The sequence below is a fragment of the Vicia villosa genome, unplaced genomic scaffold (genome assembly GCF_029867415.1).
Source record: "Vicia villosa cultivar HV-30 ecotype Madison, WI unplaced genomic scaffold, Vvil1.0 ctg.000045F_1_1_1, whole genome shotgun sequence".
In the NCBI taxonomy this organism is placed as follows: Eukaryota; Viridiplantae; Streptophyta; class Magnoliopsida; order Fabales; family Fabaceae; genus Vicia; species Vicia villosa.
Genome location: NW_026704977.1, coordinates 462,916 through 476,429, shown reverse-complemented (window position 1 = coordinate 476,429; position 13,514 = coordinate 462,916). Strand labels below are relative to the sequence as shown.

General features: G+C 35.6%; 1 protein-coding gene, 1 long non-coding RNA gene and 1 other non-coding gene across 10 annotated transcripts in view; 1 reads left to right on the top strand and 2 right to left on the bottom strand.

Moving 5' to 3' along the window:
* Window positions 1-786: 786 nt before the first annotated feature.
* On the bottom strand, window positions 787-4,733 carry LOC131622926 (uncharacterized). 8 transcript variants are annotated; one of them, XR_009290045.1, is made up of 5 exons: window positions 4,469-4,733; window positions 4,037-4,154; window positions 1,700-3,951; window positions 1,329-1,415; window positions 787-1,036 (listed from the first exon to the last, which is right to left on the bottom strand). It is a non-coding gene; the product is annotated as an uncharacterized LOC131622926 (long non-coding RNA). The 8 variants fall into 8 exon arrangements; XR_009290047.1 differs by having other exon boundaries at window positions 1,329-1,406; XR_009290048.1 differs by having other exon boundaries at window positions 787-1,018; window positions 4,469-4,732.
* A 3,035-nt stretch (window positions 4,734-7,768) lies between these two features.
* Window positions 7,769-13,514, bottom strand: part of LOC131622857 (disease resistance protein RUN1-like) — a 29,853-nt gene continuing 24,107 nt past the window's right edge. Inside the window, exons 7-10 of the mRNA XM_058893878.1 lie at window positions 11,846-12,938; window positions 11,479-11,763; window positions 10,250-11,275; window positions 7,769-10,164 (exon numbers count right to left, since the gene is read on the bottom strand). Coding sequence (XP_058749861.1) covers window positions 8,650-10,164; window positions 10,250-11,275; window positions 11,479-11,763; window positions 11,846-12,938 — 3,919 coding nt within the window. The 3' untranslated portion in view covers window positions 7,769-8,649. The remainder of the gene's footprint in view (window positions 10,165-10,249; window positions 11,276-11,478; window positions 11,764-11,845; window positions 12,939-13,514) is intronic.
* Window positions 8,417-8,490, top strand: TRNAI-AAU (transfer RNA isoleucine (anticodon AAU)). The gene has a single exon. It is a non-coding gene; the product is annotated as a tRNA-Ile (tRNA).

The following is a 13,514-nucleotide window of genomic DNA, read 5'->3' as shown; positions in this document are numbered from 1 at the left end:
TTATTTATTAAAAGAAAATAATGTAAAAGCAATTTAAAATTATTTATTTTAAATTTAATAATTTTAATCCTACATTTTAATTTTTAAAATTGAAAAATATTATTTATAAAATAGAGAGAAATAAAAGTTAGGGATGTCTTTTATTTTTTATTTTTTATTTTTTAGGCTCTAGAGTACATAAAAGTTAGGTTATTGTGGTAACATATTATACGGTCCTATCAAAATTATATATATGGTCTAGTCTAGTTCATATAAATTTACTATTTCATGCTGTGGTAACATACAATCTAGTTTATAAATTAGATTTAATCTATTTAATAGTCATATTTGTGACACATCTATTCCCTAGTTTCTTGAGACCACAAATGGTCAGAAAATTATGTGACACATCTATTCATAATTTCTTGAGACCACAAATGAGAGACATGTCAGACAAATTATTCAAAGTCTATTAGTATTTTTTATTTTTTTATAAGCTATTCAAAGTCTATTGCTTAAATCATGATCCTTGCCTAATGGTTATACATTTATGACAGCTTTTCATTTATATTTATTTATTATAATAATAAATGTTCATCATTTTTTTCCTTAAAAATTAAAACCAGAGTTTTGAAGAACCATTAGAAGGCCATTGCATTTTTTATGCATGTCTCTTTCTCTTTGAAGCACGATAACAAATTACAGAAGTACAAAATAAAAATCAACCATTTGACAATCTTGCAAATAATATTCACTCAATGACATAAAATGCTTTAAGAAAAACTTGTTTAAATGGAGAAATGCTCATCAAGCTAACTTTTTTTTTAAGTATTTGGAGAAGCAGATTTTTTGGTGGATGAAGAATGAAAAATGAAATCTAATGAAGAAGTTAATAGATCTGCAAGTTAAAAAAAATTAAAAAGAAATCATAAAAGTGTAGATGATACACATTTCAGTCAATAAAATATAACAACCATTTCAAATCCGACCACAACCACACTTGGCGCCGGAAACGTTCTGCTGCCACCACAGATTCACACTGCAAAACTATACATCACTGTAAAAAAAACAACAAATAATAACATAAAGACGAAACAGAAAAATCAACATAAAGACTAACGATGATAAAAATGTTAATTTTTTTCAAAACAATAACTATAAAAATGATAACTTTTTATGAAACAATAACCATAAAAATGATAACTTTTTCTGTTAACCTCATCAAACCATAATATAAAACTCAAAAGCATCACATATTAACTATGAAAAAGATGAATAAAATGTTGATGAAGATGAATGAGTAGAAGCAGGGAGGTTGTGGGTAAAAACATATCTGAAAAAAATATTACCTCCATTAAAAGGTCAAGAAGGTTGTAATGGATCCAAAAAAATTGTTCTTCTTCTCCATTGTTTGTCCTTGCATTAACCTGCAAATCCTAAATACAAAAGGTTCAAATTAGACAATAAAAAGAGGGATGAAATAAAAAGAGAAAAAGAGAGAGAGTTGGAAGAAAGAAGAAGATAGAGGTAGAAGATAGAGACTTTGAGTTTGAGAAAAGAAGATTGTAGTTGTTAAAAGAAGAGAGAGAGAGAAGTCTCATGATAGCTTTAGTAGGGAGAAGAAGGTTGTAGCCTTTTGAAAAAGTAGCCTTTAGTCTTTAGAAGATAGAGAGTTTTAGTTTGAGAAAAATAAATAAATTAATGTAAAAAATTGCATTACACGCTTCAAATTGGAATGGTAGAGCTGAAGGTGGCAATAAAACATCCCACGTGGCAGCACAAAAAATCAGCAGGGACAATTTGGAACTTTCCAGACCATCTTATTTTCTTATATTGTAGATTACCTAAATCAATCAATAAAAATAATTTCAATTATTAGAAAATCATTCTCCTTTATTTTGCATAGATTTTTCAAGCTCGTAAAGTGTAGTAGCTTGAGTCACAATAGCAAATAGTTCCAATAGTTATCAATCCATTTTCAATATATAAAAGCCATAAATAGATTCATAACAATACTCTGGAAAAGCTGAACCATGTTTGGAACTTCATTCAGAAAACCTTGAAACTCACCTTTTCAGTGCTTCTAAGTTCTATCAACGTTGTTAAATAGCAACTATAGTAAGCTATGGGAATATGATGTAGCAGAATTTGAACACGCTAGTTCTTGACAATCTCCCGGATAAAAATCCTCGGAGCATTATAAAAAGAAAAGAGAAAGACCGGAATTGCATTTAGGACCGCGCCCAGGAGCACTACGCGAGCCCCTATATACAGAAATTTTCCCTTCCAACCAGACAAACGAGAGCAAGCTTAGACAACAGAGGAGACCATATTTCCTTCCTGCGCGTACTAGCGCCGATTAGGATACCAAGGAATAAAAACGGAATAAAGCTCAACCTGCAAGAGAGAAAAGATGAAGCAGCAAACAAGAAACTATCATTCAAATTAATTCCAATAACTTCGATTTTACATAAGTTAACACATAAACCCGATGGCAACTTAAAACCACATAATATCGCTTTAATGCTCCACAAGTTGTGCACCGAACCTTCCTCTAACAAAACCTTATCGTCTGTGAATTGAAGGATGTCAAAAGAAACCTGATCTGAAACTATGAATGGAAGAAACTTACCTAACCAGACAGCGTTACACATCAACCCAGCAAGGCCTTCAGCAGCAATGATAAACAATAAAGGAGACAGGATCCACTTGGCGAAGAACCCTTTGAGCTAGAAAATCCTTAGTAGGACTGCCGTTCACTAGAACTGATAAAGAACTTGAAAAAATCCAGGCATTGATCCAATTCATCCACCTACACCCCAAACCCATTCTTCCCATGATATAACGCAGATAACCCCAAAAGACCGAATCATACGCTTTTTCGAAGTCAACCTTGAAGAGAAAACACTCTTTCTAATTCCTTCTCGGCTTCTCGCATAATCAACCAATTCAATGAGAACCAAGATACCAATCACTTTTTTCAAGCGCCTTGCCAATAGCTTAAGCAAGAATTTTGTACAAACTTCCCCACAAGGCATAGGGGCCTAAATTCACTTATATGTTGAGGATTCTGAACTTTGGGAATTAAAGCCACAAAAGCTTCAGTGTAGGCCTTGGGCAACGAAGCACACACATAGAATTCTTTAACACAAGCAAAGAGATCACTTTTGATAATGTCCCAACACCTTTTAAAGAAGCCCAAGTTAAAGCCGCCCGGTCCTGGACTCTTCCTGCCATCGCACAACCATACTGCCTCCTTAATTTCTTCTTAAGATAATGGTTCCTTTAGACTAAGGCAATCAACAACTGAAAGGTGCTTAAAGTCTACCCCCTCCAAATTTGGTCCGAGAGCCTTGGGTTCTTAGAATCTACTTTCGAAATGACTCAGAACTTCAACCTGCTCAAGCAAACCCCTCTCTGACTTAAGAGCTAAAATACTATTTCTTCTATATCTCTTCTTCATGGTTGCCTGAAAAAACTTTGAATTAGAGTCTCCCGCATTTAACCACTTAAATATAGATTAGTCCCCACAAGCTTTCAAATCTTTCCAAAGCTTTCTTTTATAAAGTAAATGACAAGAAGAATAAATCTTAACCAAATACAAAGCCATTCCTTTCCACTCCAAATTAGTCCCCACAAAAGCATCCCCTGATAAACTGAAGTTGACCTGAGTTATTGTGCAGCCACAACCAAAGTTGTCACGTAATGATTGTTCATGTTGGAAAGGTTGATCCCGCACTGAGACAGACAGTTGTTTGGTTGAATTCTTGGACAAATTTTTGAGCTACACGTGCCAAACATCTTTTTTTAAGAAGGTTATCGTAACATGAACATCCTCTTGAGTTCTTGACTCGGTAGGGTATTCCCTCCATTCAACAAGATTGCACATCTTTGCAAAAATTTCAGGGTTACAACTTGCTTCAAACGGGCTTCAGATAGATTTAGAACCAAAGCTTGAGTGGAATCACTTGCCTTTAACAACATGATAATGAAAACAACATAAATAATAATAAAAGTAGATTCCAAATTCAGCATAAATTTAATAAAAAAAACTTACTTTATCATTTCTCAGTACTTGATCAATTTCTTTGAAAGACCTCAACCTACTCCACTTACTGGCGTCATTACAATATTCGTGGATAACAATATTTCTTGAAGCAAAAGTCTTGCATCCCCTAATGCCACGCCCACCCATCATAAGTTAATAATGATTTTTCAATATTTTTGTAACTCTGTTACATGATCTTTGAAGCTCCCTTTGAAAAAACAAGCAATATCTATAAATTTAACTTTTTCTATATCCCTTAATCCCATAATAAAGTGATAGTTGTGATGCTACCTAACTACTATTCCTGACAAAATATAATATAGAATTAGAAACTAACAACCAGAAGAAACACAAGTTATAACTACTGTTCAGGAATGTGAACCTTGATTCCGTTCACAATTCACAATTTTTCCCAAATTAAACAAGTTTTTTTTAATTTACCTTGATTCCGGAACAGAACATGGTAGGAAGTTGAAATCTCATCCCTTCTTCCGTGATCGGTCCATGAATGTCCTTCTTTGAGCTGAGCTTTATGGTGTCATCATCTCCCTTCTCTTGCCTCTTCTCCCCCCAAAGATTGTTCATACCTTCATCACTTGACTTGCTTTACTAAAACAAAACCGAGCCTTTAGTTTAGAAACAGATATATCTAACTTTTGGCTTTTTGTCTACTTTGTTTCTCTTGTAAAGCTCCTTCAGTTTCCACGTAATAGAATTGTGACACGTTTTCTTATCATATCGGACTTTCTCACCATCTATCTATATAATTTATTAAATAAAATTCATTATTTCATCCATCAAAAATAATAATTACTTTTGTTTCAATTTTTTTTTTCAAAATTGATTATTGTGTCACGTTCTCTTATTTAATGGACTTTTTTAATTTTGAAGTTGAAATAGCATGACGAATCCGATAGACTCGCCGTGATCGAAGTTGACTTTTCTGAAGCTCATCAAATACAAGAAGTAATTATGATGAATTAAACAAGCAAACCACCAATACAATGTCATGTCATTCGACCAGAAGAAATTTGAGACAAAGTATTAAAGACTGATGAACAAAGTCTTTTAAGATGAGATAGACGAAACATTAGAAGTGTATATGAACGACATGATTGTTAATTTAAGTGAAGAAGAATTGCATGACCAACATCTCACCCACGTCTTTCGAAGAGTCCGACAACATAATATGAGGCTAAATCCTAAAAAATGCACGTTTGGGGTGAGAACCGGGAAGTTCCTGGGCTTCAGAATTGGGGGGGGGGGGGGAGATAGAAGAAAACTCGGACAAGCAAAGCAGTGATGCGGATGAATGCACCTATATCAAAGAAAAAGTGATAAAGTTGGAAGAGATGCTAACAGCCGATTCATTTAAAAGTCAACACAACATGCACTCCCATTATATAAACTTTTGAAGAAAGAGAGCCATTTTGAATGGAAGTTCCTTTCTTCTTGCTTGCAGATCTTTATGCCATTCTTTGTTCATGAGATTCAAGCATCCTTGAAGCTCTTCTTTTGTCATGCTTGACAAGTCATTCGATTCTTCTATGGTTAGTATCACGTGATCAAATTTTTGAAGCAGTGGCCTCAAGATCTTTGCAACTATCGATTTTGATGTCAACACTTCTCCACACATTTTGATTTGATTCACTATTCTCATTACTCTAGTGAAAAAATCAGCCACATTTTCAGTTTCTTTCATCTGAAGCAACTCATACGCTCTTTTGTGAGTTTGTAACCTCATCTCTTTCACATTCTCAACACCTCTAAAAGATTTCTCCAAGATGTTCCATGCTTCCTTCGATGAGTCTACATCACCAAATTTCTCAAAGTTGTTTGGATCAATGCATTTATGGATTATAAAGAGAGCTTTATAATCATTCTTATTTAGATCTTTATGTGCATCCTTTTGTTCATCGATAGCATTCTCGCTAATTGACGTTACTCCATTCTTCACAAGATCCCAAACACTTTGATAGCAGAAGACAAACTTCACCTGCTTACACTAATTATCATAATTCTTGTCATTCAAGATGAGAAGATTTGTTGGAAAATGCCGTTTGGATGAGAAGTCATTGCTCTATGCTTCTCAAGAATCGCAACCAATGCTCTAGATACCAGATGTTGGAATCAATCTTAACGAAACAAGATTCAATCACTTTCTTGATTGATTCAAGATTTTTGTTCTTCACTCTTCACTTGAGTGAGTCAACCACACTTTGATTACAAGACGATTCCCTCATACAAAGATTTGAGAAGAGAGAAGATAACTTGAAGGAGAAAAGGGGAAGAGAAGATGAAATTAGATTTTTGAGAGAAGAGAAGAAGAATAATATTATTGTTTCTAATTGAATAGAGAGCTTCTTTCTATCTAAGTTCACAATTGTGAATTCTCTCTATTTCATCTCATAACAAACAATAGGTGCCCTCCTATTTATAATGAGATTATTTGTACATCAAACAGTCTCAAGCTAATTAACTGACTTACTAACTTTGATAGACTGTATTCAACTCTCTATCAAATACACACATCTTCTACTTGTTGTATTTAACTTTCAATTGAATAGACACAACTTGACTACTACAAGCTGTGTTTAACCTTATGTCGAATACATACAGATTCAACTACTATGAACTAAATTCTATTCTATCAACTACATACTACTTCGACTCTGTCGAATTTACAAGTATTGCTTAACAAAAAGAATTATATTCTTAACAGATATGAGTTTTGTTTTGCTGGAGAGAAACTATTCGGTCATGTCATGGCTTCTAAATGAAATTTTCCTAAAATTTCTACCAGTCTTATATTTAAGACATCGGCTAAACAGATATGGTCTAAAGGAGCTAGAATCCTTAAAGGCTATTCTTGACCGATTCCCTTCCGAAGGCTGCACCACCAACTTAGTCGCACGACTCAGGCCAGAGAAGTCTCAAAATCACCAACCACATGAGCCTGATCATGTCATGATCTATGCCATCCTGTGGTCTTGTTGTAAGAAGCCCCTACCACATAAAGTGATGCACTCGATTGGCATCACCGTGCCTCTTGAACATCTAGAGGTATTTTCATACCACTCTTCATTTAATTTCCACTTGCATGTAAAACAATGTATATAATACTATTATTTGTGCAATGCATAGGTGTTGGAGGAGAGCTTGGACTGGGAAGATATACAATGGTCGGAAGATATACAATGGTCGCAAGCAAGTGTTTGGATTGCAGGAAAGGAATATACCCCTGCAAGGGTGAATTTCTTGTCAAAGAATACATTTTCTTTTGTTGGGATAGTATTTATGTTTTTCATGTCATGGTGAGATGAAATAATCAATGTAATGTATGTGTACTTATGTGGAAAGTTATTTGAAGCAGTTTAGTTTATCTAGCATGCCTAAGTTGTCTTGAGACCGATAAAAATTGATGTTATGTTGTCAATATTTTTTTAAACCATGCTGATTGCTAGGGGCTTGGCTCATTCGATTGTTTCTTTAATCTAGATTGCATATTCAACAATCAATCAAGTACTAGCACATTATTTACATATTTTATATTAGTAGTAATCAGTTTTTCATATAGCAAAAAAGCAATACAAGAACCTCTAGTGTACAATGTAAAAGAAACGCATTAAGCTATAGAATATGCATTATCAAATACAAAATCCACCCATAATTTTGAGATAAGTAAAACAAACTGAGGAACCTGTGACAACAGTTGTTATGTATTACACCACTCCAAGGTAATGAACACTGATACTGACAGATACATTACAAATTTAACCAAAGCATCCTTTATACATTTCAATGTAGAGATTTCCTGACAAAATAAATGCAGTGTACACAAAATTTCATGTTTTCTTTACTACTTGTAAATGAAAAGGACAAATAATGTATCCAAAACAATATCTTCAGTCATTGCAGCATGTAGATATGAAATCTTTAGGAATTTGAGAGAAAATAAGATCTTGGTAATTGTGAGTCTGAAGCAGACCAACCAAGTTGGATAGTATAATCAGCAGCTCAAATGTGCAAGCTGGCAACTCATGATTGTAGCAAGCAGCAGATGTATCAAGTTCCATCCCGTCCATTTCAAGGTCAACTGCACCAGCCTGACCAGTGCATCAGTAAAGACAAACCTCGACAAAAACCAAGGATACATTATCTCGTAAAACAACAATCCAAGCAACAGAATTGACAAAATACTCCATTAGCATTCAAAAATTTGAAATCTATATTTGACTGTACAAAAAGTTATGAGACCTATTCAACATGATAATCAACAGGAATTCCGCAATCAATCTCAACTAAATGGAACACCACACTTGCTCTGCAAACATGGCAATCTCAATTAAATTGGTAATATAATGTTAATTTGTGACAACTCTAACAACTGGCCCATTAGCTCAGTTGGTTAGAGCGTCGTGCTAATAACGCGAAGGTCGCAGGTTCGAGACCTGCATGGGCCATTTATTATTATTTTCGTTCATTTATTTTTTTCTCCAAATAAAAAATCACCATCCTTACAAAGAACTAGAAAAGGAAATCCTTGAAACATTTTTTTGTCAAGCAGAAAAGGAAAATGAAATAACAAAGAACTTGACAAAGGAAAATGAAATAACAAAGAACTACATGGAAGGAAGTTGAACACGGAGGGCATCGGCAATCAATGCCCGCTGAAGCTGTTGTGGTGGATAAGCATGGAAGCAATAGACCTCGTGCTGCTCAGCTCCAAGTCTCGATAAAATATCTGCACAAGCATTATCTTCTCTGAGAGAATGGACCAAATTTAGGGACCAATTTCTTTTCATGAGAGAGCGTATGTCAGCCACCAAGCTACGATAGGCATCATGCTCAATATTGGCCTCTTCAATGTGATTGATAGCTTCCAAAGAATCAGTTTCAACTAACATATTTTTGTAACCCAAATCCCAAGCAGTGATCAAACCTTGACAAATGGCATAAAGCTCAGCTTTCATGTTAGTTGCAAAGCCCAGAGAGCCATAGAACCCACCAAGCCAATTCCCCTCCACATCACGAAAGAGACCCCCATAACCAGCATTTCTAGGATTTTCCATGCAACAACTGTCCACATTCAACTTAATAAAATGCCTGGTAGGTGAGGTGTGTTCTTGTACTAGAGACTTGATCATAGAATACAAACCATTATCTGTTAGAGAATCTCCCTCAGGGATGGAATTATTTCCATCCTTCCAGAGAAGAAAAGTGGTGACTGAAAACCTCAAGCAGTCAGCATCATAGTCTTCACAGTTATTTGGCAACCAGGACTTCTGAAGGAACCTATGCATCCAATCATGAAGAGAAATTGAAAAAAACTCTTCACGCACTTGAGGAGGAACCATTTGAACCCAAATTGCACAAGCTCGCCTACAGTCTCTTAAAACATGGATAGTAGTAGTCGCTTCCATGGTACAGAACCTGCACTTTGCAATAGTAGGCAAGCGTTCACATAGGACTGCCAACAGGAAAGTCTTGAAACATCGGGGAACCTTGAGATGGCTTATCCATCTCCAAGATGTTAAAGGAGAAGATAAGCAATTTCCTCGTGAGACACATTGGTTGGCAGAAGAAGTGCTGCATTCAGGCAGACTTTTGCGCATGAGTTGTGCATCTTCCTTACATAATACGCGCCACCCACATTTCTTTATAACTAACTTACTCTTAAGACTAGAGCTGAAAAATATTAACTGAAACTTGTCTTGAACATAACACCAACGGGAAGAAGGAACAGGAATATACAAAACCAATAGATGAGGGTGCTTGGAATTTGGTACCCCAGAAATGAAACCATGCTCCAACAACTTTTGACATAGCTGACCCAAAATATTATTTGTAGTAGCAGGAACTTTTGAAATCCAACCGACACGATAGTCCTGGGAAGGTGTAGAAGAAGCCACATCTTCTACGACAAGACAGACTAACATTCCCCACCATTCACTTCTATCATACCGTTGACAAAGCTGAGCTATATCCGTTGATATTGACACAGTAGAATCAGCCCATATGTAGTTATCTTTTAAATATTGTATGTCCCGATCAAAATAATTTTGATAGAAAAATGTCGACGGAATTTCGTTTCCAGGACTTACCAATAAAGTTTTAATTGGACTTGCATCTTGCAACTGTTACAGGGAAATCAGAATGTTAAAAAGTGAACTACAAACTGTGTTATAAAAGAAAGAGATGCATGGTTATAGTGTAGTGTACCTTGTCAAAGGCAAATGATGCCAAGTGACCCCATATCTCTTGTGGATTTGATAAGGGTTCCATTGAACCACAATCACTTGCATTTACAAAATGTACATTTGGTGGTAACTTAGGCAATGATTGCAGGTTTTGGCAACTCTTCAACTCAAGTCTTTCTAGCTTTGATAGTTTAGATATGCAGCCATCACGAAGGTTCACAAAATTGTTCCCACTTAAATCTAATGTTACCAATGATGATAAACAGCCAAGATCATCCGGAATTGATTCATCATAGAGATTGCAATAGCTTAAATCTAGTTTCTTCAATGAGGATAAACCAGAAAAAGAAGGTAAGATCAATTTCTTGGGCATTGTATGAGTACCAAACCTGAAAAACTTACCCAAAGGGAGGCGGGAGCTCTCTGAGGTCCATGCAATTCCTTTGCATCCATGAAATAAAAGTAATACAAGATTTTTCAAATGGACAATGGATGGAGGAACTTCTCTTATAGCACTGTCACTCACATTAAGACACTCCAAAGCCTCATTTTCATGCAAATTATCAGGAAGCTTGGAAAATTTTGAGCAACCAGATAGGTTGAGCCTTTTGAGAGATTTCAACTTAGAAAAGGTATTTGGAAGGGAAACAATATTTTTACATTCCCGTAAAACCAAGCTATGAAGACCTGTCAAGTAACCAATAGTTGGAGGTAGTTCAGCTATGGAAATCTCATCCAAAGCAAGTATGGATAGATTTGTCATGCTTTCCCCAAAATCAGGAAGCTTTCTAACTGCTGTGCAGCCTGATAGAATGAGAAGCTTCAAAGAATTCATTTCCAATTTTCCCGGAAGGCTTTTAAGATTTTTGCAATCTTCTAATGTCACATATGAAAGCTTTTTAAGAAGTCCAAGAGAAGCATGAACCTCAACCAGGTTTATGCAGCCTTCAAGATCCAATTTTTCAAGATTTGGAATTCCAGTGAAATCTGGAGTTTGATGTAGATTTTTGGAATTTCTCAAATTAATGGTCTTCAAATTTTCCAGAAGCTGAAAATATATAAATTAATACATTATCTACATTTTCCTACGGAAAGATCTTGCATTGACTACATGTATGTATGACTAAAGTAGTCCTTATATAAGGCTTGGGGTTGGGGAATCATTACTGCCCATATATGTATACACACACATGCGTACATGTTATCTCTTAAAATTTAATAGGATGTTGAGATTAAATGTAAGAATGTTACCTTCATTCCTCTCCAAAGGTGCTTTATTTTGCTATGACACATATCAAGGTCAACAAGTTCATTCGATTGGTCTCCAACTGGCAATGACTCAAGAGGATATTCCCTCCACACAAGCACTTTTAACCCACTGGGAAGACATTTGAGACCAAGTGGAAGTTGCAATTTATTTAGTATCATGAGCAATCTAAGATTACCCATCTTTGCAAAAGCTTCAGGGTTCCAACTTGCTTCGAATGCTTCAGGATCAGGAAGACTTAGAACTACAGCTTGAGTGGATTCAGTTCCCTTTAACATATGACAATAAAAACAACATAAGTAACAATGAGAGTAAGTTATAAATTCAGTACAATTTTATTAAAAATCTTACCTTATTACTTCTCAATACTTGATCAATGTCCTTGACAGACCACAACCTACTCCGCTTACTGGCATCATTAAGAGATTCATGCAGAACAATATTTCTACCCATTTCTTGCAGCAAATCGTGCATCCTCAAATGCCACCCATCATCAGTTATCAATGATTTTTCAATAAGAACATCTATAGCTATCAATGGATTAAGACCACATTTTTTCAATATTTGTGTTACATGATCCTTGGGCTTCCCTTTGAAAAAACAAGCAATATCTAAGAATATTGCCTTTTCCATATCCCGCAATCCATCGTAACTTATTCTTAATGTCTTGTAAACATCATTTTGCAGATCCTGCTGCAACATTTTCAACGCATCTTCCCATACAGATGCCCTTCGTCCACAAAGGAATGAACCCAACACTTTGAGTGCCAAGGGAATACCTCCAGCATATTGAACCACCCGTTTTGACAACTCAATGAAATCTTCTTTAGGTTTTGCTCTTCTAAAAGCTTTTTGACAAAAAAGTTGAAGGGATTCATCTCTGTTTAAGATTTGAGCATCATAAGTTTCACACACGCCTAGTGATACTAGGAGATGCCTGTCTCTAGTTGTTATTATTACCCTGCTTCTAGGACCAAACCATTCTTGCTTTCCAGCTAAATTCTCTAGTTGGATATCAGAACTTAGGTCATCAAGGACAAGGAGAACTTTTTTGTTGAATAAAAGATTCCGTATTGTCTCCTTTCCTTGGTCCAAACTTTCAATTCTCAAGCTGCTTATTTTTAGATTTGAAAGCAATTTTCTTTGTAAGCAAAGCAGACCATCTCTTTCGCTAGAAACCTCTCTAACATTCTCAAGAAAGCAACTGAAATCAAATTGGTTATGGATTTTCTTATACACAAGTTTGGCTAGAGTTGTCTTTCCTATGCCGCCCATGCCCCATATCCCCGCAAAGCGAATTTCCTGAGACTCTGTCCTTAAAAGTGAACACATGGTGTTTATCCTCGAATCAATTCCAACCAATTCATCATCATACTGTGGCAATTTAGGTTGTAACCTTTTCCATACTTCGGCAACAATTTCTTTAATGAGTTCTGTTTCACGTCTGTAATGAATAAATTTGAAATGAGTTTTTTTTTACTCAAATAATCTAAAAGCATTCATTATAATAGAAGAAATACAATCACAAATGTATGGAAAATTATTGCGAGGAGCATAAGAAATAGATGCCCTAACTAAAGAGTAAGCACTACTATTTGTTGATCACCTAGAAAAAACAATTTGATAGTTGCTGTACAATTGTAAGCACTACTATCTGTATTCTGTGTGAATAGATTTAGTCTTGAGCATATCATGAACTAGTGTCTTGCAATCCATGTAAAGAGTTGCAAGTGCATGGCCCAGAGAAATCATTCATTGAATTGCTTGAAAGAGACCCCAAGCTTCCCCTTCCATGGCTTTCATTTTCAGAGGTTTCCTATTTGTTTCAGCTGCCAACACTCGGTCCTCATGATTTTGCAAGCAGAGCTTGACACCTGTGCTCCGCCCCGGTCTTTAAAAATAGCTACATCAAGGTTGCATTTAACATAACCATACACTAGAGCAACCACGACCACCTAAGGCTGCTGCTGCAGCTGAGTTTAAAAATCACCATTCCGCTGTCTGTTAGCAGCCTGTTAGC